This window comes from Salvelinus alpinus, chromosome 26 (genome assembly GCF_045679555.1).
Source record: "Salvelinus alpinus chromosome 26, SLU_Salpinus.1, whole genome shotgun sequence".
Lineage (NCBI taxonomy): Eukaryota > Metazoa > Chordata > Actinopteri > Salmoniformes > Salmonidae > Salvelinus > Salvelinus alpinus.
Genome location: NC_092111.1, coordinates 10882144 through 10904404, shown reverse-complemented (window position 1 = coordinate 10904404; position 22261 = coordinate 10882144). Strand labels below are relative to the sequence as shown.

At 43.2% G+C, this 22261-nt stretch overlaps 1 protein-coding gene across 1 annotated transcript; it reads right to left on the bottom strand.

Moving 5' to 3' along the window:
• Positions 1-618: 618 nt before the first annotated feature.
• LOC139555402 (ATPase family AAA domain-containing protein 2-like) lies at positions 619-19042 on the bottom strand. Its single transcript, XM_071369150.1, has 29 exons — positions 17662-19042; positions 17266-17360; positions 16407-16581; positions 14050-14110; positions 13715-13823; positions 13343-13415; positions 12651-12729; positions 12427-12552; positions 11968-12085; positions 10888-10905; positions 10663-10755; positions 9967-10075; positions 9691-9806; positions 9238-9412; positions 8901-8989; positions 8623-8782; positions 8357-8447; positions 7832-8146; positions 7507-7624; positions 7192-7378; positions 6806-6991; positions 6478-6613; positions 6168-6364; positions 5424-5583; positions 4989-5111; positions 4465-4605; positions 1192-1319; positions 883-1011; positions 619-706 (listed from the first exon to the last, which is right to left on the bottom strand). The coding sequence occupies exons 1-29, from the start codon at positions 17779-17781 to the stop codon at positions 674-676; spliced, it is 3660 nt and encodes a 1219-aa protein (XP_071225251.1). The 5' UTR covers positions 17782-19042; the 3' UTR covers positions 619-673.
• Between the last annotated feature and the right edge of the window lie 3219 nt (positions 19043-22261).

Below are 22261 nucleotides of genomic sequence, written 5' to 3'. Positions count from 1 at the left end.
CTGGTACCACTTGCCGTGCGGTAGCAGAGAGAACAGTTTATGACTAGGGTGGCGGAAGTCTTTGGCAATTTTTAGGGGCATCCTCTGACACCGCCTGGTATAGAGGTCCTGGATGACAGGAAGCTTGGCCCCAGTGATGTACTGGGCCATAAGCACTACCCTCTGTAGTGCCTTGCGGTCGGAAGGCCGAGCAGTTGCCATACCAGGCGGTGATGCAACCAGTCAGGACGCGGTCGGTGGTGCAGCTGTAGAACTTTTTGAGGATCTGAGGACCCATGGCAAATCTTTTCAGTCTCCTGTGGGGAATAGGCATTGTCATGCCCTCTTCACAACTGTCTTGGAGTGTTTGGACACCATTAATATTAGATTCCGTGCACCAGCTGGTAGATTAAAGACAGACAGAAAGTAAACAGCATAGTGGACAACTAGGAGCATTGAAGTGCGAGGCCAAACTTCTCAGCTGTTTTGGTCCTGTGGGTCCCACACACTGACTTGCACGTCTCAAGTCAATTCTGACTCAAGTCCATGCCTCAAATACTGTAAATGATGGAAAACCACATTTCAGACCAATGTAATGCATGATTAGGACCATTGTAATAGGTAAAAGAAAAGAGAATCTTTAAATGCATCATATTTTATTACAATATGGAAATAAGTAAAACATCAAGGGAAGTTAGGAAAAGTTGTCAATGTCTCTCTTCATTTCCTAAAATGAACGAAAGGAAAATTAACAAAGACTTCAAGTCATTCACGTGACTCACACGCACATCAATTAACTAAGCACACATTTCAATGTAGGGAATGTTTTTGGTCTCCATACTCAATGTACTGTATTTCCTACAACAAGTGACGTGAAAGAGTCATAAGTTGTAAGCCACATACCTGTACGAGCTCCGTCTTATCAAAGTTCTTGCGGTATCTGTAGATGCTCTGACACAACAACGCATAGAGCTTCTCCAGCTGATGCACCTCATAACCCTCAGTCTTGGACACAGCTCTTTTGAGCAATTCCTGGACAAGAAATATTACACAAATCACTGTATGAATATAGGATGAATGGTTAAGTGTTGTGGCTGTGACCATGATTGTTTTCTGGACCCATATTTCTGGTCTACAACATTCTGGTTGTAGTTCTGGTACATTGTAAGAAGCATGGCCTGACCTAAAAGACTGGTCAGGAGGGTACAGTACCTTGAGTTTGTCGTGGTCCACAACCAGCTGAGGGGTCTTCTGGGTCAGGATCTCCAGGGCCTTGTCCACGTCAATCAACTGCTGTTGCTGCTGCACCAGAGTCCTACTGGCACGGGTCACACGCCTCTCTGTTGGAGGGAAACGCAGGAAGCAATCAGGAAGGTGTGTGTGGGGGGGGGGGGCTGATAAGCTGAAGTCCCCTGCTGGCTGAACAGGCTATTGCTAATGCTAACACAATGTGCAATTGGTGTTGACATGCACATCTCCTAACATGCAAATTAGGTTTCTACTCGAACAGTGGATCTGAAGCATTAAGTGGAGGCATGGTTTCCTATTCTAGACCTTAGAGGTGTCACTGAAAAGCGTTCAAACTAAGGCACAGAAGACCATTATAAGCATTTGCACTATTAATGTCGTTTGATATCTACAACCAAGTCAACCTTTCTGCATGCGTTCACTCGCCCTCATGCTGTGGCAAACACATTTACAGTACAACCAAAGGCACTCACTTTTACAGAGTATTTAAATAAGTCAAGAGGTGGGTGTATCCCTTTAACTGATGCGCTGTGCTGAGTTCGAGCTCCAACAGCAGGAGCCCCATAGACCAAAGGTCAGCGAGACTGACTGAACTGTTCCCGTCGGCCAGAAGCAGTAGCTTGCCTCGCTGCCCGTGTCCTGGACCCTAATACAGACCTATGTCCCAGTCCTCCTCCAACATTTCAGGCTCTTTGGTCTTTGCGTGGTGTTTCTCCCCCTGATCTACCTCCTTTGTAGGGGTGTTGTTAACTGGACTTGAGTCATGTTCCACTGGAGGGCTGATGGTGGTCTCCAATGACTGCCACCACTGGACCGGCTTAGACCCCAGATTGGACCTGTGTGAGTCTTCTGTGGGGTCTGGAGCTTGCTGTTGCCAGTCTCCATTGGGGATGGGGGTGGTGGGCTGCTCTAACACAGGTCTCTTCCACATCCTCGGCAGGCTTAGTGGTCTTCTCTGAGGTACACTCCATAGGGGAGTCTCCACAGCCGTTCTCTAGAATAGTCTCCAAAGGCTTAGCTTGTTTCTCTTCACCCTCCTCTATGCGATCCCTCTCATCCTCCTCTACCTCCCCAGAGTTTGTGATCTCCTTGTTGGAAGAAAGGGAAGACGTGGGTTTCTTTTTAATTCTTCTTTATGATGCCGGAGCTCCATTTGCTTTTGGGTCGTGTTTTGGGCCGTTTCTTCTCACGGGCTAGTAAAGTGGTTAAATAAAGAAGGTCATTTAACACGATAGAGAAATGGACAGGCAGAAAGACAGACTTCTCTGTAACCATGAATATCCTATTCCTCTCCTCCCTGGCTCTCAATGTCTGCTCTTCCCTGTCATCGTGGTTTTTTAACTGTTTGGTCTGGTCTGGTCTTCTGACTGGTCCACTCAACTGGAAAGACTCCTCCTCTTCCTCTGGCTACACCTACTTCTGTTCCTGTCCTGATCGTTGGTACGTCCACTTTCTATCACTCGCAACATATCTGGCTGGTATTAGTTTTCTGCCCTTACATTTTGAAACACTACTACTGATAATAACTGCTTATGTACTGTAAATCAAGCAGTAAAAAACCTTTGGTGGTTTCCCAGTGTCTACCATTCAGTGCCTTCAAAAAGTATTCACACCCCTTTACTTTCCCCACATTTTGTTGTGTTACAGCCCGCATTTAAAATTGATTAAATTTAGATTTTTTGTCACTGGCCTACTCACAATACCCCATAATGTCAATGTGGAATTATGTTTTTAGAAATGATAATAAATTAATAAAAAATTAAAACCTGAAATGTCTTGAATCAATAAGTGTTCAACCCATTTGTTATGGCAAGTCTAAATAGGTTCAGGAGTAAAGATTTGCTTAACAAGTCACATAATAAGTTGCACAGACTCATTCTGTGTGCAACAATAGTGGTTAACATGATTTTTGAATGACTACCTCATCTCTGTACCCCACACATATAATTATCTGTAAGGTCCCTAAGGTCGAGCAGTGAATTTCAGACACAGATTCAGCCACAAAGACCAGGGAGTTTTTCCAATGCCTTGCAAAGAAGGGCACCTATTGGTAGATGGGTAAAAAAAAAAAAAAAAAAACATACATTGAATATCTCTATGACCATGGTGAAGTTATTAATTACACTTTAGATGGTTTATCAATACACCCAGTCAATAAAAAGACACAGGCGGCCTTCCTTACTCAGTTGCCGTAGAGGAAGGAAACCGCCAATTGTGATTTTAAAACAGTTACAGTTTAATAGCTGTGATAGGAGAAAACTGAGAAATGGATCAACAACATAGTAGTTACTCCACAATACCAACCTATTTGACAGAGTGAAAATGAGGAAGCATGAACAGGATAAAAATATTCCAAAACATGCATCCTGTTTGCAACAAGTCACTAAAGTAATACAGCTAAAAGTTTGGCAAAGCAATTAACTTTTTGTCCTGAATACAAAGTGTTATGTTTGGGGCAAATCCAATCCAATACAATACATTACTGAGTTCCCCCCTCCATATTTTCAAGCATAGTTTTGGCTGCATCATGTTATGTGTAAGCTTGTAATCGTTAAGGACTGCAGAGTATTACAGGAAAAAAAATAAACTAACTGGAGCTAAGCACAGGCAAAATCCTAGTAGAAAACCTGGTTCAATCTGCTTTCCACCAGACACTGGGAGATTAATTCACCTTTCAGCAGGACAATAACTTAAAACACAAGGCCAAATCTACACTGGAGCTGCTTACCAAGAAGACAGTGAATGTTCCGGAGTGGTCGAGTTACAGTTTTGACTTAAAATCTGAAAAATGGTTGTTTAGCAACGATCAACAAGCAATTTGACAGAGCTTGATGAAATTTGAAAATAATAAAAATGGGCAAATGTTTCACAATCCAGATGTGGAAAGCTCTTAAAAAGACTAACCCAGAAAAATTAACAGCTATAATCGCTGTCAAAGGTGCTTCTACAAAGTATTGACTCAGGGGTGTGAATACTTATTGTAAATGATATATTTCTGCATTTAATTTTCAATACATTTCTAAAAACATGTTTTCACTTTGTCATTATGGGGTATTGTGTGTAGATTGGTGAGAAGTTTATTTAATCCATTTTGAATTCAGGCTGTAATACAACAAAATGTGGAATAAGTCAAGGATGAATACATTCTGAAGGCATGTCATTTCCACTGGATGTTCCTCTGCTCTGTAACAAATAACCTACCAATAAACAGTTAAGAAGTAGAATGGTGAGACTTACGTGCGGGCCGTGGGGTGTTGGCAGTGAACGGGGTGCTGGCGTCTTTGCCAGTGTTACCACCTGGCCTCTTGGACTCTGCGAACCCTTCCTCTCTGGGCAAGGTCTGGTAGTAAGAGGGGGCGAACTTTGATGACGTGCACCCTGTTAGCAGACATTAACATGTTATTCGCTTTGTCAATGAAAACCAAGATGTTTCTGGGAAAATAAGAGAGGGTTCATCTCATCACTGGACAAATAGTTCAAGAAGCTGACACTAGACACTGAAACAATAACTAGCTGAACTCGTCTGGAGAGTGGTTGGTCACACTTTATTTGAATACTATCAACAAACGATCTGTTGATAAGCAACTGCTTGCTAAGGCTACGGTTGGGTTTAGGTTTAGAATAAGGGTTAGGAGATAGTTAGTTGAAATGTTACTGATAGTCCATCTGTAGAGCATCTACAGATGGACTATCTAAATAAAGTGTTACCTAGATGTTACTACTGTAGCTTTTAAATCCCAGCAATACGGCAACGTTATTACCTCTCTTGTTGCGTGACTCTCTGATCTGCTCACAGATCCTGTTAAAGTCCTCGTCCAGTTCGTCACGGATGATGGCGTGGGTCGTGTCCTTCAGGGCACAAGCCCGGTGACGAATCTGACGATCTGGAAACACAAAGAGAGAGAGAGAGACATTGATGACAAAGGTACATCGGTAGGGGGCCTTGTCATCCACGGGGCCGACTAACTGCAGCGGAACAACGAGAAGGGAGATTGCTACATTAGTTTTTGTTAGTTTACTCAATGGAGTAAGATAAGCTTGGTCCCAGATCTGTTTGTAATGTCTTGCCAACTCCTCCGGTCATTGGCAAGACAGCGGAAATCAGATCTGGAACCAGGCTAGAATTACATTTCAGTTATCATTTAATAATAATAGCAGCATTCAGTTGAATGAGCTGGAGATGATTGTAGGTATACCAGATGGGTCGCTGTCAGGGTTGTACTCCAGGGCGTTCTTCCAGATCAGGTCCACGTCGTTGACAAACTCCCTGACGGTCACGTACTTGTGGAGGTCGACCTTGGACAGTACAGTGGAGAGGTCCATGGGATGCCTGATCACCTTAATATAGTCAGGAACCTGGTGAGAGAAGAACACAAACCATTGATAAGATGGGGGACACAATACCACTCTGATAGGTTGTTTTGGATGAGCGTGTCGGTAAAGGAGAGAGGCTACAGATCTGAGGTGATAACAGTGCAGCCCAAGGAACCACAGCTCACTTAGACTGTATGTACTTGTATTCAGACTCGCTAGTTTAGTATTGACTAAGTTTGGGCCATTCAACTTACATTAGAGTAAAAGTAATCTTGACTATTTGCATTTATTTATTTTACCAGGTAAATTCACTGAGAACATATTCTCATTTAAAGCAACGACCTGGGGAATAGTTACAGGGGGGGGTGAATGAGCCAATTGGAAGCTGGGGATGATGATGGCCATGATGGAATGAGGGCCAGATTGAGATGTTTTCCAGGACACCGGGGTTAACACCCCTATTCTTACAATAAGTACCATGGGATCTTTAGTGACCACAGAGAGTCAGGCCACCAATTTAACGCCCCATCCGAAAGATGGCACCCTACACAGGGCAATGTCCCCTGGACTACAACACCCCATCTTCCTTCCTTGTTCCGCTCTCTTTTTCGGTGTTCTCTCCCTACCTCTTCGATGTCCACAGGCTTAGTGAAGGCCTTGAAGCGCTTGTCCTGGGAGAGGCGCTCGGTGACGTTGCGCAGGAACAGCCTCAGCTCCCTGAGTGTGTCCTCTTCCTGCTCCTCCAGACGCAGACGCTCCCTCTCACTCATCTGCCTGGGGGGAGGAGGAGGGGCAAGGGGGAGCACCTCCATGGCATGCATCACTGAGGTGGGCGAGGCAGAGCGGGTAAAGGAGGAGGAGGGTTCAAATGGAGATGGGACACAAACAGCAATTATACCAAGTGATTATCAAAAGGTATACGTGTCTTGTACTTACAGGCTTTCTTCTTGGAAGCAGGTGCCCTGGCAGCCTGGCTAAGGATGAGATTCTCAAAGAACTTCCTTCTCTCCTGCTGGGTGGGAATTTGGATAGAGTGCACTTCTCCATACTCCAACCGGAACAGAGTCTGGATCTGCGAGAGACAAATTGTTGAATAGTTACCTCAGTGACCATTTAGGGCCTTCACCTCTACAAAGAGTATTAACTGAATGTAAAAAAATTAAAATTAAATTTTTTTAATGGGTTGAGTAGCCCAGTAAGGTACACATACCACTCCTCTACAGTACTTGTGATGTATGGTGGGGAAGGCCCAGGTAAGACCTACCTCGTCGGCCAAGTCGTGGTGAGCTACGTTGCTGGTGGCCAGCAGCATGATGGGGGAGAAGGAGGGGATGTCCTGCAACAGGCTGAGGAAGGTGGCCTTGAGGGCCAGGCCAACCGTGTCCCACCACTGCTGGATGTGGGGGATGTACAGGATGCTGGGGGAGGTCCGCTTGGCCTCGCAGAACACCTGGGGCAGGCAGGGCGAGAGGTCACCGACACTATCACTCACCAACCAATCTTGCTGCACTTGACTTAGTAATTATGTGCTTGATGGAGTTAGCCTTTCTACATTGAAGTCAACTCTGGGGCTATAGTTCTCTGCACCACAAATGAGAGGAGCATGTTAACATTTCACTTCTAAAAGACTACATTCGGTTCAGCCAGTACCTGAGCACAGGCCTCCTCGGGGGAGGTGCAGCTGACTCCAAACAGCACGGCCATGTCCAGGGTGTAGACGGTGAACTTCTCCAGGGCGTGGAGCACGGCGGGGGCCAGGTGGGAGCTCTGACCCGCCCCGGGACGCCCAGCCAGCAGCAGCCTGGGCCGGTAGGTGGTGGGGTGGCAGGTCGCACTCCTGGAACAGGAGGCGAGAGGTGAAGCGAATGGAGACTCCGGGATGTGATTATGAACGGAAACAACGAGAATAGGGGGTTTATTTAAGGTTAAAATGTATCTACGTCTTATAGGTAGGCTATACCTTACCTGGCAAAATGGAGGAAGCTCCCTTTGGTGGTGGTCTGTTTGGTGATGGAATTATTGGATGAGGGGCCCTCATCCCCACTGTACATGAGGTCATCCTCCAGAATGCTGGCTGTCAGATCTGACCAAAGGAAAAAGTTGATTGAGAAGTTGCATCAACTGAACTTAACCAACAATCCACTCTAACAGTGACCTAGCCTGGTCCCACATCTGTTTGTGCTGTATAGCCAACATTGGCATGACAATGACCATAGGAGTCGGCAAGACAGCACAAAATAACGACCGTGACTGTGTTCTCAGACCAAACTGAACCGCGACCCGGACCCACCTGTGTCCCTCTTCCTCTTGAGGCCCTGCTCGGCGTGGGGGAAGACCTTCTGCAGTGCATCCAGCACGTTGGTGAGTTCGTTGCCCAGCAGGGGCGTGACCACGGGGGTCAGGGCCTTGGCAGGGGACGACACGGCCCTCTGGGAGGCTGGCACCATCTTCCTCACGGCGGCCACAAAGTCCTGACTGTTGATGTTGATGGAGCCCACATCCAGCAGGAGCTTCTGGGACGTGCTGTAGATCTGGGGGTAACGGCGGCGCAGCGCGCAGAGGGCCGCCTCGGCGCACACCGCCTTGATGTCGGCGCCGCAGTAGCCTGGGGTACAGAGGGGGAAGACGTTGCGGTTAATACGTGGCATGTGTAGGATTGACTGTGGAACTGTGTTAAATCGATAGATGAATTGTGGTGAATCTGTCTGAATATTATGAGACAACAAAATTACATAGTCCTTTTTGTTCTTACAATTAGTGTGAAATTTTGACTTCCCCAACGCTAGAGTTGATTTGGTATACATGAATCACCTACCGACACATTTATCAGCCAACTCTTCCAGGAAAGGATCGGAGGGTGTAGGATTCCACTGTCTGGTGTGAATCTTTAGGATATCTTTCCGGGACTGAAGTTGGAGAAAGAAATTAAAAGGTAAAGCACACAAATGAAACATAAATGCACGTAGGTCTCTGATTTCAGTGGAAGAGTCAGATAAACATTGGAGTTACACATGCACACATATCAACTCAAGTGATGATTCTCCCCCCCCCCCCAACCCACCCACCGGGGATCAGTCTTACCTCGCGATCAGGGAGGCCAAAGAGGAACTCCCTGTCGAAGCGTCCGGGGCGTCTGAGGGCGGGGTCGATGGAGTCCAGTCGGTTGGTGGCTCCGATCACCACCACCTCTCCTCGGCTATCCAGGCCATCCATCAGGGCCAGCAGGGTGGACACGATGGAACTGCAGGAAGGAACCACAAGGGGGGAGTACACAATGTTGCATGCAGGTGCAATCAAGGGTAAGTCTCTGTAAGTAGTGACTTCACTGGTGTGAAATGAGAATGGCTGAAATGTCTCACCTGTGTATCTGGTCTTGGCGACTGGAGCGCACCGGAGCCAGCCCATCAATTTCATCAAAGAAGATAATGGCTGGCCGCATCTGGTAGGCCTGTGGGTACAAATAATGAGTCTTGCGGTCAGTGCAAGTACATCCCTATTTAATAGGCATTACCCTAAAACACTGTATAGCCAGCCACCCTTGCATTTCACTTTGCAGAGTTACAACAAGAGACCAATAGTGACTTGAGCAGGAAATTCTGATAGACCATTGAGTCTAGTATTTGCCTCACAAAAACTGAATGCACTGATAATTACATGAATGATCTCCAGTGTGTTGTATGAGGAAATGTACTTTACTTGGTCAAAGAGCAGCCTGAGCTGGCGTTCCGACTCGCCCACCCACTTGCTCAAGCAGTCGGCCCCCTTCCTCATGAAGAAGGCCACCTTCCTGTCCCCCTGGCTGCACTCGTTGGCCAGCGCTCTGGCCACCAGGGTCTTCCCCGTACCCGGGGGACCATAGAACAGGCAGCCCCTGCAATAGACAACAGGGATTGTCTTAGAATGGATCCTTGCAAAGGACACAACTGATCCAAGAGCCAATTAAATGAGTGGATAAGGCTGTGATTAGGATTGGGGGTGGGGCTTAAATCCATTGACAGGATCCATTCTAGTTGCTCACCCAAGTAAGTTCCTCATCGAGTCATAAGCTATTTCCTATGTCATTATTGTCAGCTATCCAAGATAATGTAAATCAACTGCTAGTTACCCAATAAAGTATGTTAGCTTTTCAACCCTAAAACAAGTGCTCACCTTGGGGGCTGGATCTTGAATTTCTCAAACACCTCTGGGTAGAGCAGAGGGAAGACTACCATCTCTTTCAGGGCGGAGATGTGGCTTGTCAGACCGCCAACGCTGTCAAAGCGCACCTTGAGGGAAGAGAGAGGGTTGGTACATTACACAGAAGAAGCAGGCAGTTCTTTTAAAGACCATAGCATGTAGGCAAACCAACTTTGAGATATATATACAAAAAAAAAATAGCTTAAAATCATTTCACATTTAAATTCAGCTGACTGTGATAGAACGTACCGACTGGTCAATCGCCATGGGGTCGACATCCGCCAGGCTCGCACCCATCTTCATTCTGTCCTTATGGATTCCCAAAATGTCCTCTTTGCGCAAATTCAGAGGCAGACACCTGAGAGGGATCCCAAAATTTGCGGTTTTGGCAAGCTTATTCTGAGCAAAAGCTCAAAACCGCACCGGATTCCGCTGGTGTAAAATATTAGACTGAGATTTTATTTAAAAATCCAGATATTAATGTTGTTCCTTGTGTTAGTCTCATATAGGAGAAACTCATGAGCTAGATCATGTGTTCACTCCAAAAGGTCTGGCTCCCAATGAACCTCACCAAGGAGATATTACTAGAAAACCATGCTGGAACCTTCGTCTATTATTACATCATCGACGACCACCACTCATGTTGTCATAGACACAGTTCAAAAAACATTCAAGAGTGGGGAATCATTGGTCTGCTCAGGCCCTTTTTTCTAGCATGTTCATTATCCTTTAAATAGGATTGAATCGTGTCGAATATAATATGTGATGTCAAATAACAGATGATCAGTATAAAAATGATGTAATATGTAACAAAACATTGTTTCATCCTTTCTGTAGTACCAATTTCTAGCGGAGATGTCATCTGTGAACTAAATTAAACATTTTACCATTATAGGGACAAGTAAAACTGTTAAAGTGTATCAAACTGATGACATGTTAACTGACCTGTTCTTGGCTTCTTGCTCTGCGTCTTCCTCGTCAGAGGAGTCGTCCTCATCAGAGGAGCTGGCTTCCTGGGTGTGCCAAGCATGCCTTCTCCTGTGGGTCAAACCAAACCGTAAGGAGACAAAGAAAGGACAAACTTCTTCACGGTGCTCCTCTCTTCCCAAGCCGTCAGTCCCCAATAGCAAATGTGAGACCTAAGTTGTTTAAATTGTGCCAAAGACTCACCTGCCTATGGACCCATTCCTGTTGTTTGAAACAGTGAAACAAGAAAAGAGATGAAAAACATTAAAAGTAATCTATATTCACAACGTCCTACAAGAGCAGCCCTTAGACAACAACCAGAACCATCAAGGACCCAACACATGAAACACAGCCTTATTGGACCCTACACTACCGGTCAAAAGATTTAGAACTACTCATTCAAGGGTTTTTCTTTATTTTTACTATTTTGTACATTGTAGAATAATAGTGAAGACATCAAATCTATGAAATAACACATATGGAATCATGTAGTAACCAAAACAATTATTAAACATATCAAAATATATATATATATATATATATATATATATATATTATGCAATAATATTATATATTATGCAATTTCTGAGAGTGGTAACTCTAATGAACTTATACTCTGCAGCAGAGGCAACTCTGGGTCTTCCATTCCTGTGACGGTCCTCATGAGAGCCAGTTTCGTCATAGCACTTGATGGTTTTTGCTTTAAAATAATGATGGACTGTCATCTCTCTTTGCTTATTTGAGCTGTTCTTGCCATAATAATGACTTGGTCTTTTACCAAATAGGGGTGTATTCTGTACACCCCTACCTTGTCACAACACAACTGATTGGCTCAAACGCATTAAGGAAAGAAATTCCACAAATTAACTTTTAAGAAGGCACACCTGTTAATTGAAATGCATTCCAGGTGACTACCTCATGAAGCTGGTTAAGGGGATGTCAAGAGTGTGCAAAGCTGTCATCAAGGCAAGGCGTGGCTATTTGAAGAATCTGTTTTTGTTTAACATGTTTTTCGTTACTAAATGATTCCATATGTGTTTTTTCATAGTTTTGATGTCTTCACTATTATTCTACAATGTAGAAAATAGTAAAAATAAAGAAAAACCATTGAATGAGTAGGTGTTCTAAAACTTTTGACCGGTAGTGTACAATATATTTTGGTTAAAACAGATTTTGATCTTAAAAAAATAACAATAAAACCAATGTAATATACATATGGACTAAGACTATTGGTAAAGTGCCAGTGAAGTAGAATACTGTGGGAGGGTGAGCAACAGTGGAGACCTGCCACTCCTTCGGCTGGTGGTGTGGGCACTCCTGGGCACTGAGGCACTGATGCGGTAGCTCCCTCTAGTGGAAGATGCCTGACGGTCGAAAAACATGGGCGGCTGTTTCCTGGATTCTACAGATGAAACAGTGAGAGGAGTAACATCATGATAAGCACTGATCTCCCTGCCCATAGTCAAGCACTTCAGAGTAGGAGTGTTGATCTAGGCTCAGTTTTGCTTTCTAGATCAGAATATTGTTTGTGGAGATTTGCTCTGATGAAGGTCGACGTTAAACAACGTTAAAAAAAGGATTTCATCACATTTTAAATTATTACTAAATTACACTTCTCAAAAGGCACCGAATTGGTGAAACTACGCTAATTTACAGAGAACATTTCTCAGAAGGCTCTAGTTCAGTGAAGAGTAATAAGTTGGGATGTGCTTTTTACGGAATTCAAATGTAAAAAGGACCAACCATCCAGTGGCGCATGGTAGCGAACCACCGCGTTTTTCTGTCGAGGTTCATAGCGCTTGCTGTTATCGTCGTTTTCATCATCCTCATCATCGTCGTCATCATCGTCGTCACCGTCATCAGAGTACTCTGGAAATAGGTATCGGACCAAAAGTTAATGAATTCATGTTTAGAGAGTTATGGTCAAAAATACTGTAACTTTCCCCTAAACTACAATAGAAACATACCTTCAGCTTCTTGTTTGGAAACAGTTTTTACTGTTGGAGAGTCGGTAGTCTTCTTTCGCTGGGCTTTAGAATACATCCTCTGCAATTAAACATTTTTAAATAAAAACTTCATAGATACAACAGGTATGGTATAGTTATGTCCTTCTTTCAATGACCGGTATGACACAATGGTACCTATTTCAGTGAGACTTCAAATCTCATTTCTCATATCTCAAGGCTCTAAACAAGGGATAACTGTGTGAAATTCTAATTAATCTATTACTACTCCGGCTTCTTGAAATACGGTGGCCACTGATAAACCCTTTATAAGTCATCTGCTGGTGAATGAGGCAACAACATGACAATAGTGTGATTACTTTCCCCAAAACCACAGCACAGAGAGGGGACTGCTGAGGGCAGAGAGAGAGAGAGAGGGTGGTGGACCACAGATGGGTGCAACACCCTTACAATGGCCTGATAAGAGATTGTGTGCAGTAGCAGAAGATATAGAACCTGGAAACAGTGGCCAGTTATTATGTAAACATTTCTACAGTGCAACAAGCCCTTGTGTTTGGGTAGAGTTAGTGTGGGTCTTCAATGTCAATGAATGGTTTCTTATTGTTTGCTAATTATACGCTGTACTGTATGTCATCCCTGCCTTTTTGGATGGCTGAATGACAAAATTATATTTCACGGGATGGAAAAAGCCTCACTGATTGTTTTGAGTTTTTCAAGTGGCGGCACATCTTCATGTCATCAATCTTGTGGAGGACCGCCTCAGCAGTACTATGGAGAAAAACAAGTGACGATATAAAAACTTCTGATGGTATCCTTCTTTAGCATGACTTCATGGAGGTTTTGGGTCCCAATGCAATAAGCATTAATTGTGTACTTGTTATTTTGGGGAAAAAGCAGAGGAATTTGTAATATGCCTATAATAACCCACGTCTGACATCTGTAATAACCCAAATAGTCCCTGTATTAGGACTATCCCCCATGTTACACACTCTACTGGGGAAGTAAACAAGAGACTAGGGAGCAAGGACACACGGGGGGAATCAGGATTTTGTGGTGATGCTCCTTACTTAGTGATGAGGCAGTCGTAGATCATGGACTGTTGGTCCCTGGTGGTTCTGGTGCTGCGTCGCACAACCCCCTGGGATCCTCCTGGTCTAGGAGACCCCTCTGGAACAGCTATTCAAAACACAATTCATACCTTATTCACAATTCCATGTAGGTGAATGAGTGTGAATGAGAATGATTGTTTTTAAAGGAGTCAATTGTGGGACATCCTCTTAAAAAAAGAAAAATAGTTGTGTTTTTTATGACATGTCTAAATAGGTGAATAGGTGAATTGTTGTATTCTAGGAACGACCTAGATTGTGTTTGCATCATAATATGAAACATGCTTTAAGCTCACCAGTTTGGTCATCTTCACTGGCCCCATTGACCTGAAACCTGGGCGATTTCCTGGGAAGGAATCAAAAATAACATTGAAAAAAAATGACCTTAAAATGTCAGAAGAATTCTTGATGGTATCGGAATCAAAGTGCTCTGTAGGACTAGCCTGGGTACCAGTCTGTTTAGCTAACATTCCACCCCAGCAATGACATGGAGTATGCCTACAGGGAGTGGAAAGTTACCTAAACAGACTGGTACCCAGGCTACTGTAAGACTGCAGACAAAGACGCATCTTGACTTTATATCTGGCTTAGGGATAGAAACATTAGCCTACCATGCCGAAATGTTTATGCAGTGCATTCGGCAAGTATTTCAGACCCCTTGACTTTTTCCACATTTTCTTACGTTACAGCCTTATTCTAAAATGGATTAAATAAGACATTTTCCTCATCAATCTACACACAATACCCCATAATGAAAAAGCAAAAACAGGCTAATTGAATATAATATTTACATAACTATTCAGACCCTTTATTAAAGCACCTTTGGCAGCGATTACAGCCTTGAGTCTTCTTGTGTATGACATGCTTGGCACACCTGTATTTGCGGAATTTCTCACATTCTTCTCTGCAGATCCTCAAGCTCTGTCAGGTTGGATGGGAAGCGTCGCTGCACGGCTATTTTCAGGTCTCTCCAGAGATGTTCGATCGGGTTCAAGTCTGGGCTCTGGCTGGGCCACTAAAGGACATACAAAGACTTGCCCCAATGCTACTCCTGCGTTGTCTTGGCTGTGTGCTTAGGTTCGTTGTCCTATTGGAAGGTGAACCTTCTCCACAGTCTGCGGTCCTGAGCGCTCTTGAGCAGGTTTTCATCAAGGATCTGTACTTTACGCCGTTCATCTTTCCCTCGATCCTGACTAGTCTCTGTCGCTGCCGCTGAAAAACATCCCCATGTTTCACTGTAGGGATGGTGACAGGTTTCCTCCAGTCATGCTTGGCATTCATGCCAAAGAGTTCAATCTTGGTTTCATCAGACCAGAGAATCTGGTTTCTCATGGTCTGAGAGTCCTTTAGATACCTTTTGGCAAAATCCTAGCGGGCTGTCATATGCCTTTTAATGAGGATTGGCTTCCGTCGGGCCACTCTACCATAAAAGCCTGATTGGTGGAGTGTTGCAGAGATGGTTGTCCTTCTGAAGAGGAGATAGAACTCTGTCAGAGTGACCATCGGGTTCTTGGTCACCTCCCTGACCAAGGCCCTTCTTCCACGATTGCTCAGTTTGGTCAGATGGTCAGCTCTGGAAACAGTCTTGGTGGTTCCAAACTTCTCCATTTAAGAATGATGAGACCACTGTGTTCTTGGGAACCTTCAATGCTGCAGACATTTTTTTGTACCCTTCCCCAGATCTGTGCCGCCACACAATCCTGTCTCGGCGCTCAACGGACAATTCCTTTGACCTAATGGCTTGGTTTTTGCTCTGACATGCACTGTCAACTGTGGGGCCTTATATAGACAGGTGTGTACCTTTCCAAATCATGTCCAATCAATTGACTTTACCACAGGTGGACACCAATCAAGTTGTAGAAACATCTCAAGGATGATCAATGGAAACAGGATGCACCGGTGCTCAAATATGTAAATAAGGTATTTCAGTTTATTTTTAATACATTTGAAAAAAATTCTACAAACCTGTTAATGCTTTCTCATTATGGGGTATTGTGTGTAGAGTGCTGAGGAAAATGTTTTATTTAATCCATTTTAGAATAAGGCTGTAACATAACTAAATGTGGAAAAAATGAAGGGGTCTGAATACTTTCCGAATGCACTGTGTACAAAGAACAAAAATATAAAAAACGCAACATGCAACAATTTCCACGATTTTACTGAGTTACAGTTCATATGGATATCAGTCATTTGAAATAAATAAATTAGGCCCTAATCTATGTATTTCACGACTGGGACAGATACCTTAAAAAGATACCTTAAAAAAAAGGTGTGACCACCATTTGCCTGTGGAATGCTGTCTCACTCCTCTTCAATGGCTGTCGAAGTTGCTGGATATTGGTGGGAACTGGAACACGCTGTCGTACACGTCGATCCAGAGTATCCCAAACATGCTCAACTGGTGACATGTCTGGAGAGTATGCAGGGCATGGAAGAACTGGGACATTTTCAGCTTCCAGTAATTGTGTACACATCCTTGCAACATGGGACAGTGTATTTTCGTGTTGAAACATGAGGTGATAGCGGCGGATGAAAGGCACGACAATGGGTCTCAGGATCTCGTCAAGGTATTTCTGTACATTCAAATTTCCATCGATAAAATGCAATTGTGTTCGTTGTCCGTTACTTATGCCTGCCCATACCATAATCTCACCGCCACCATGGGGCTGTTCACAACGTTGACATCAGCAAACTGCTCGCCCACACAACGCCAAAAACCGGGGTTCATCCGTGAAGAGCACACTTCTCCAGTGTGCCAGTGGCCATCGAAGGTGAGCATTTTCCCACTGAAGTCGGTTACGGTGCCGAACTGCAGCCAGGTCAAGACCCTGGTGAGGACAACGAGCATACAGATGAGCTTCCCTGGGATGGTTTCTGACAGTTCGCAGAGCAATTCTTTGGTTGTGCAAACCCAGTTTCATCAGCTGTTCGCGTGGCTGGTCACAGACCATCCCGCAGGTGAAGATCCCGGATATGGAGGTCCTGGGCTGGCGTGGTTATACATGGTCTGCGTTTGTGAGGCCGGTTGGATGTACTGCCAAATTCTCTAAAACGACGTTGGAGGCAGCGTATGGTAGAGAAATTAACATTAAATTCTCTGGCAACAAATCTGTTGTGCATTCCTGCAGTTAGCCTGGCAATTGAACACTCCTCAAAACTTGAGACATCTGTGGCATTGTGTTATGTGACAAAACTGCACATTTTAGAGTGGCCTTTTATTGTCCCCAGCACAAGGTGCGCCTGTGTAATGATCATGCTGTTTAATCAGCTTCTTGATATGCCACACCTGTCAGATGGATGGATTATCTTGGCAAAAGATAAATGCTCACTAACAGGGATGTAAACAAAATTGAGCACCAAATTTGAGAGAAATAAGCTTTTTGTGCTTATGAAAAATGTCTGAGATCTTTTATTTCAGCTCTTGAAACATGGGACCAACACTTTACATGATGTGTTTATATTTTTGTTCAGTATACATCCCTAATTTTTAACTCATGAGTGCTCTGACTTGCCTTGTTATCTTTCTGACAGGTCTCCCATTATCTGGTGTTTGTCCATTTAGCTCTTCCAAGGAGATAATATGCCTATCGTTCTCACCAACATATCCCTGAGAAAGAGAACAGCAGACCTCAAATTAAAATAAAAAAAATATTGGTCAACCTTGAAGCCACTGACAATCAATTGTCTTACATCTGTTGAATATAAGTGGTTTGTTGCGACAAAGTTTAGAAATGTACAACAATTATCTGCATAGCTAACTACAATTAATCTTTTTTTTTTTTTTTAATCGGTGACATTATTTGCAGATTTTGCAAAGAGACGAGATGACTGACAGTTTTCAAATGAGGACACTAGAAGAAGAAAAAATCATTTTTTTCCCACCACTCACTGTCAACTGTTCAACTCACCTTAGTCAAGCGTGCGGACTTCCTCGGTAAATTCTGCGGGGATTGAAAATCGGCGTCTGGTTGTGAAGACTTTTGGTTTGTTGATTGGTCTGCGTCCGAAATTCTACGTATTATCACCATTGTGTTAAATTAAGTGCGCGTTTATAGAGTATAATAGCTAATACTACGGTCAATTATTCACAAGTGCAATGTTAACAATGGTATGCATCGATCTATCTCCATATAATTGCGAATTGTGAACGAGGTCCTAGCAAACCTGAGCTGTCAAAACTACTTCTGTATAAATTCAAAAGACAGCATTCTGGCGCAACCTACGTCACAGATCGTATGCTGGCATCGTTCGTTTTACATCTCCCGGGGCGGCAAGATTAGTTTATCATGAATCCCTATTAGCTATGGCACACGCAGCAGCTACTTTTCCTGGGGTCCACATAAAACGTACAAAAACATGAGAAAGTACGGAACAGCTATAGACAAGGACATTGCCTACATACATACACTACCGTTCAAAAGTTTGGGGTCACTTAGAAATGTCCTTGTTTTTTAAAGAAAAGCACATTAACATTAATGTCTACACTGTAAATGATTATTGCAGCTGGAAAAGGCTGATTTTTGTATGGAATATCTACATAAGTGTACAGAGGCCCATTATCAGCAACCATCACTCCTGTGTTCCAATGGCACGTTGTTAGCTAATCCAAGTTTATAATTTTAAAAGGCTAATTGATCATTAGAAAACCCAATTATGTTAGCACAGCTGAAAACGGTTGTCCTTATTAAAGAAGCAATACAACTGGCCTTCTTTAGACTAGTTGAGTATCTGTAGCATCAACATTTGTGGGTTCGATTACAGACTCAAACCATTCGACACGAAAGTAGATCTGTTTAAATTCTTTCCCAAGATTAAATTTAAGCATGTGTTTTCGCAAAACACTGATTCGGGCCTAGTAACACATCAAAGAACTGGCACCCATTTTAAGCCCAAAAGCAAATTCTGTCCCATTGTTAACAACTCCTCGATTAATACCTATTGTAGGTTAGTCGAACAAGAAGCCATGTCAGTATATACGAGACAAACAAACCATATTCAGAAGAATCTCACTAGAACAGAAGAACTGGCACTCAATGAATTAATGAAAGATTCATCTTTGGTTATAAAACCTGCAGACAAGGGGGGTGCTGTGGTTGTTTTAGACTGTGAAAAATACAAAGAAGAAATTCAGAGACAACTCAGCAATGAACGTTTCTATAGAAAACTGAGTGTTGATCCCACACAGGTGTTCCAAAGGGATATTTGCTCTAATTTGGAGCAAGCCCTATTAAACAACCTTATCTCAAAACCTGAATATGAATATCTTTGCTGCAAATGTGCCATATGTCCATGCTTATACATTTTTTCCTGAAATTACACAAACCTAAAACACAAGGCAACTATCCAGGCAGACCAGTGGTTGCAGGTATAGGCTCAATGCTAGAGCCATTGTCAAACTTTGTAGACTCTTTTATTAAATCTCATGTGCAATCATTGGTATCATATGTAAAGGACTCTATAGACTTCATAAACAAGATCTCACCAATAACGGGTTTAAAAGAAGACTGTATTTTGGTCACATTAGATGTCGAGAGTCTATATACCAGCATTCCCCATGTGGGGGTGGGGGGGGCTGGCAGCACCAGCACACTATTTGGGAGACAGAGATACTAATGAATATCCACCAACAAACTTCATTCTAGAGCTGGCTGAATATGTTTTGACGTACAACTATTTCATGTTTGATGATGAATACTATCTCCAAACGAATGGAACATCGATGGGCTCTACATTTGCTCCGAGCTATGCTAACCTCTATATGGGTCTTTATGAAGAACGTTTTGTTAATAATGAAAACGAGAATCCATTTTTGAATGAAGTCCTTAAGTGGTATCGATATATTGACGACATTTTTTGTATATGGGTAGGAACTGAAGAAGAACTGTCAGATTTTATGGCACTACTCAATGACATTGACCCTAATCTCAAATTCACTATTGAATTTGACACTCAACGTGTTCATTATCTCGATATGTGGATTGAGAAATCAAATGGAACCTTGTTTACAACTCTGTATAGAAAAGAAACGGACAGAAATACTCTATTACAGGGTGACAGCTTCCACCCTGAGCCATTAAAAAGAGGACTTCCAAGAAGCCAATATTTTAGACTGCGCCGTATATGCCACTCCACAGATGATTATCTAGAAAAAGCAGCGGAGATGCGCATGAGGTTTCTAAAAAGAGGCTATTCGTCACAATGTGTGGATGAAGCTCATAATTTGGCATTGGAAAAAACACGAGATGAACTGTTACAAAAAAGACCCGTTAAAGCTACAGAACACTCCGTAATGTTCACAAGTACATATACTTTGAATTCGCGAAAAGTGGGAGATGTGGTCAAGAAACACTGGCATATTTTATCATCGGACCCAGTTTTGCCGGCTGAATTTAAATATCCACCACGTATTGTGTATAGGAGAGGTCGCAATTTACGCGATAAATTGGTTCATGCCAACTGCCAGCCACTTAAGAAAACGCCCTCTACTTACGCCCTCTACCAAATGGTAGCTATAAATGCAGAGGATGCGCACAGTGCAACAATATGATGAAGTGTGAATATTTCTGTCACCCACACACAGGAAAAAGGTTAAAAATAAATGACATTATTACGTGTTCCACCACCCATGTTATTTACATTATTAAATGTCCATGTGGGCTGTTATGTCGGTAAAACCACCCGCTCTCTCAAACAGAGAATTAGTGAACATAAAAATTCAATCAGGAGAAACGACCGGGATTATCCAGTCGCTGTACATTTCAATGACTTGAAGCATGACATTTCCACCTTTAGATTTTGTGGCATAGAGAAAGTTAAGATATCAGACAGGGGAGGTGATATTAATAATACTCTGAGTAAAAGAGAATGTTTTGGGATTTTCACCCTCCAGACATTATTTCCAAAAGGACTTAATGATGAAATGCCTATGTATGTTATGCTGTGAATTGGAACATGAAATATGTGTCTCTTGTAGATTATTCTGACATTTTTCATATGATGTACCCAATGACTAATGAAAACTTGTCCTCATTGAGATTATACAGAAGTGTTCAATACGCCTTATTTATACACTTTTGTAATATTTATGAAATGCATATTGTTATATTTGGTAGCACTTATTTGTTTTTTCCTTTGCCTCCAACCCCCTTCGATATGTAGAACGGATGTGGGTGGGGCCAGGTCTACATAAGGGTGCAACTTTCAAAAAATCCCAAAAGCTCTGATGAAGGCCTTGAGGCCGATACCTAAAGCTTATTAAATATCGGTGATACTATCAAGAGCAGTGTGCGGTTTCCTTTTTCCTTCATCTTGTTCAATTGTTGCCATGCACCTGCAAATAAGATTGCTCAGATGTGCGAGTGCCTTTTTGAATTCGATTACAGGCTCAAAATGGGCAGAAACAAAGACCTTTCTTCTGAAACTCGTCAGTCTATTCTTGTTCTGAGAAATGGCTATTCCATGCGAGAAATTGCCAAGAAACTGAAGATCTCGTACAACGCTGTGTACTACTCCCTTCACAGAACAGCACAAACTGGCTCTTACCAGAATAGTAAGAGAGGTGGGAGGCCCCAGTGCACAACTGAGCAAGAGGACAAGTACATTAGAGTGTCTAGTTTGAGAAACAGACACCTCACAAGTCCTCAACTGTCAGCTTCATTAAATAGTACCCGCAAAACACCAGTCTCAACGTCAACAGTGAAGAGGCGACTCCAGGATGCTGGCCTTCTAGGCAGAGTTCCTCTGTCCAGTGGCTGTGTTCTTTTGCCCATCTTATTCTTTTCTTTTTATTGGCCAGTCTGAGATATGGCTTTTTCTTTGCTCTCTGCCCGAAGTCCAGCATCCCAGAGTCGCCTCTTCACTGTTGACATTGAGAGTGGTGTTTTGTGGGTACTATTTAATGAAGCTGCCAGTTGAGGACTTGTGAGGCGTCTGTTCCCAAAACTACAATCTGTTACAGAGTGGACTAAGTTCTGTAGACTTTACCCTTTGCAAATGTTTCAAAAAATGTCATTGTTTATAAAGGTGTACAAAGGCGAATTGAGTTATTGCACAAGCGCACTTCACAGAGTAGGCATTCCCCAACGAAAATATGCAAGCGCCTGCTAGAATGCGCCAATAGAATCTTGCTAGCACGTGCTTGGCTCTGCCCACCTCTTTGCTTGTTCTGCCCACTATGGCTCATTTGTTCCTATTTTAAACGACAGGCTGTGGTCTATCTTGGTACAATCCTGATCTAGCGAGCTTACATTCTGTTCTGTGTAGCGATACAGAATTTAAGCTTGTGAGATCAGGATGGTTCGCACAAGGCTACAATGGGGGTAGATAATTAACTGAAATGTATTAGTCACACGTAATCTCAATTGGGGGTGGGGGGGCTGCATCATTGGTAGGGGACGACATATTTACTGTTGCCTTGTTTCCTTATTGATATAAACTATATATGCTAAAGTATCTGGATACCCCTTCAAATTAGTGGATTCGGCTATTTCAGCCACAACCATTGCTGAC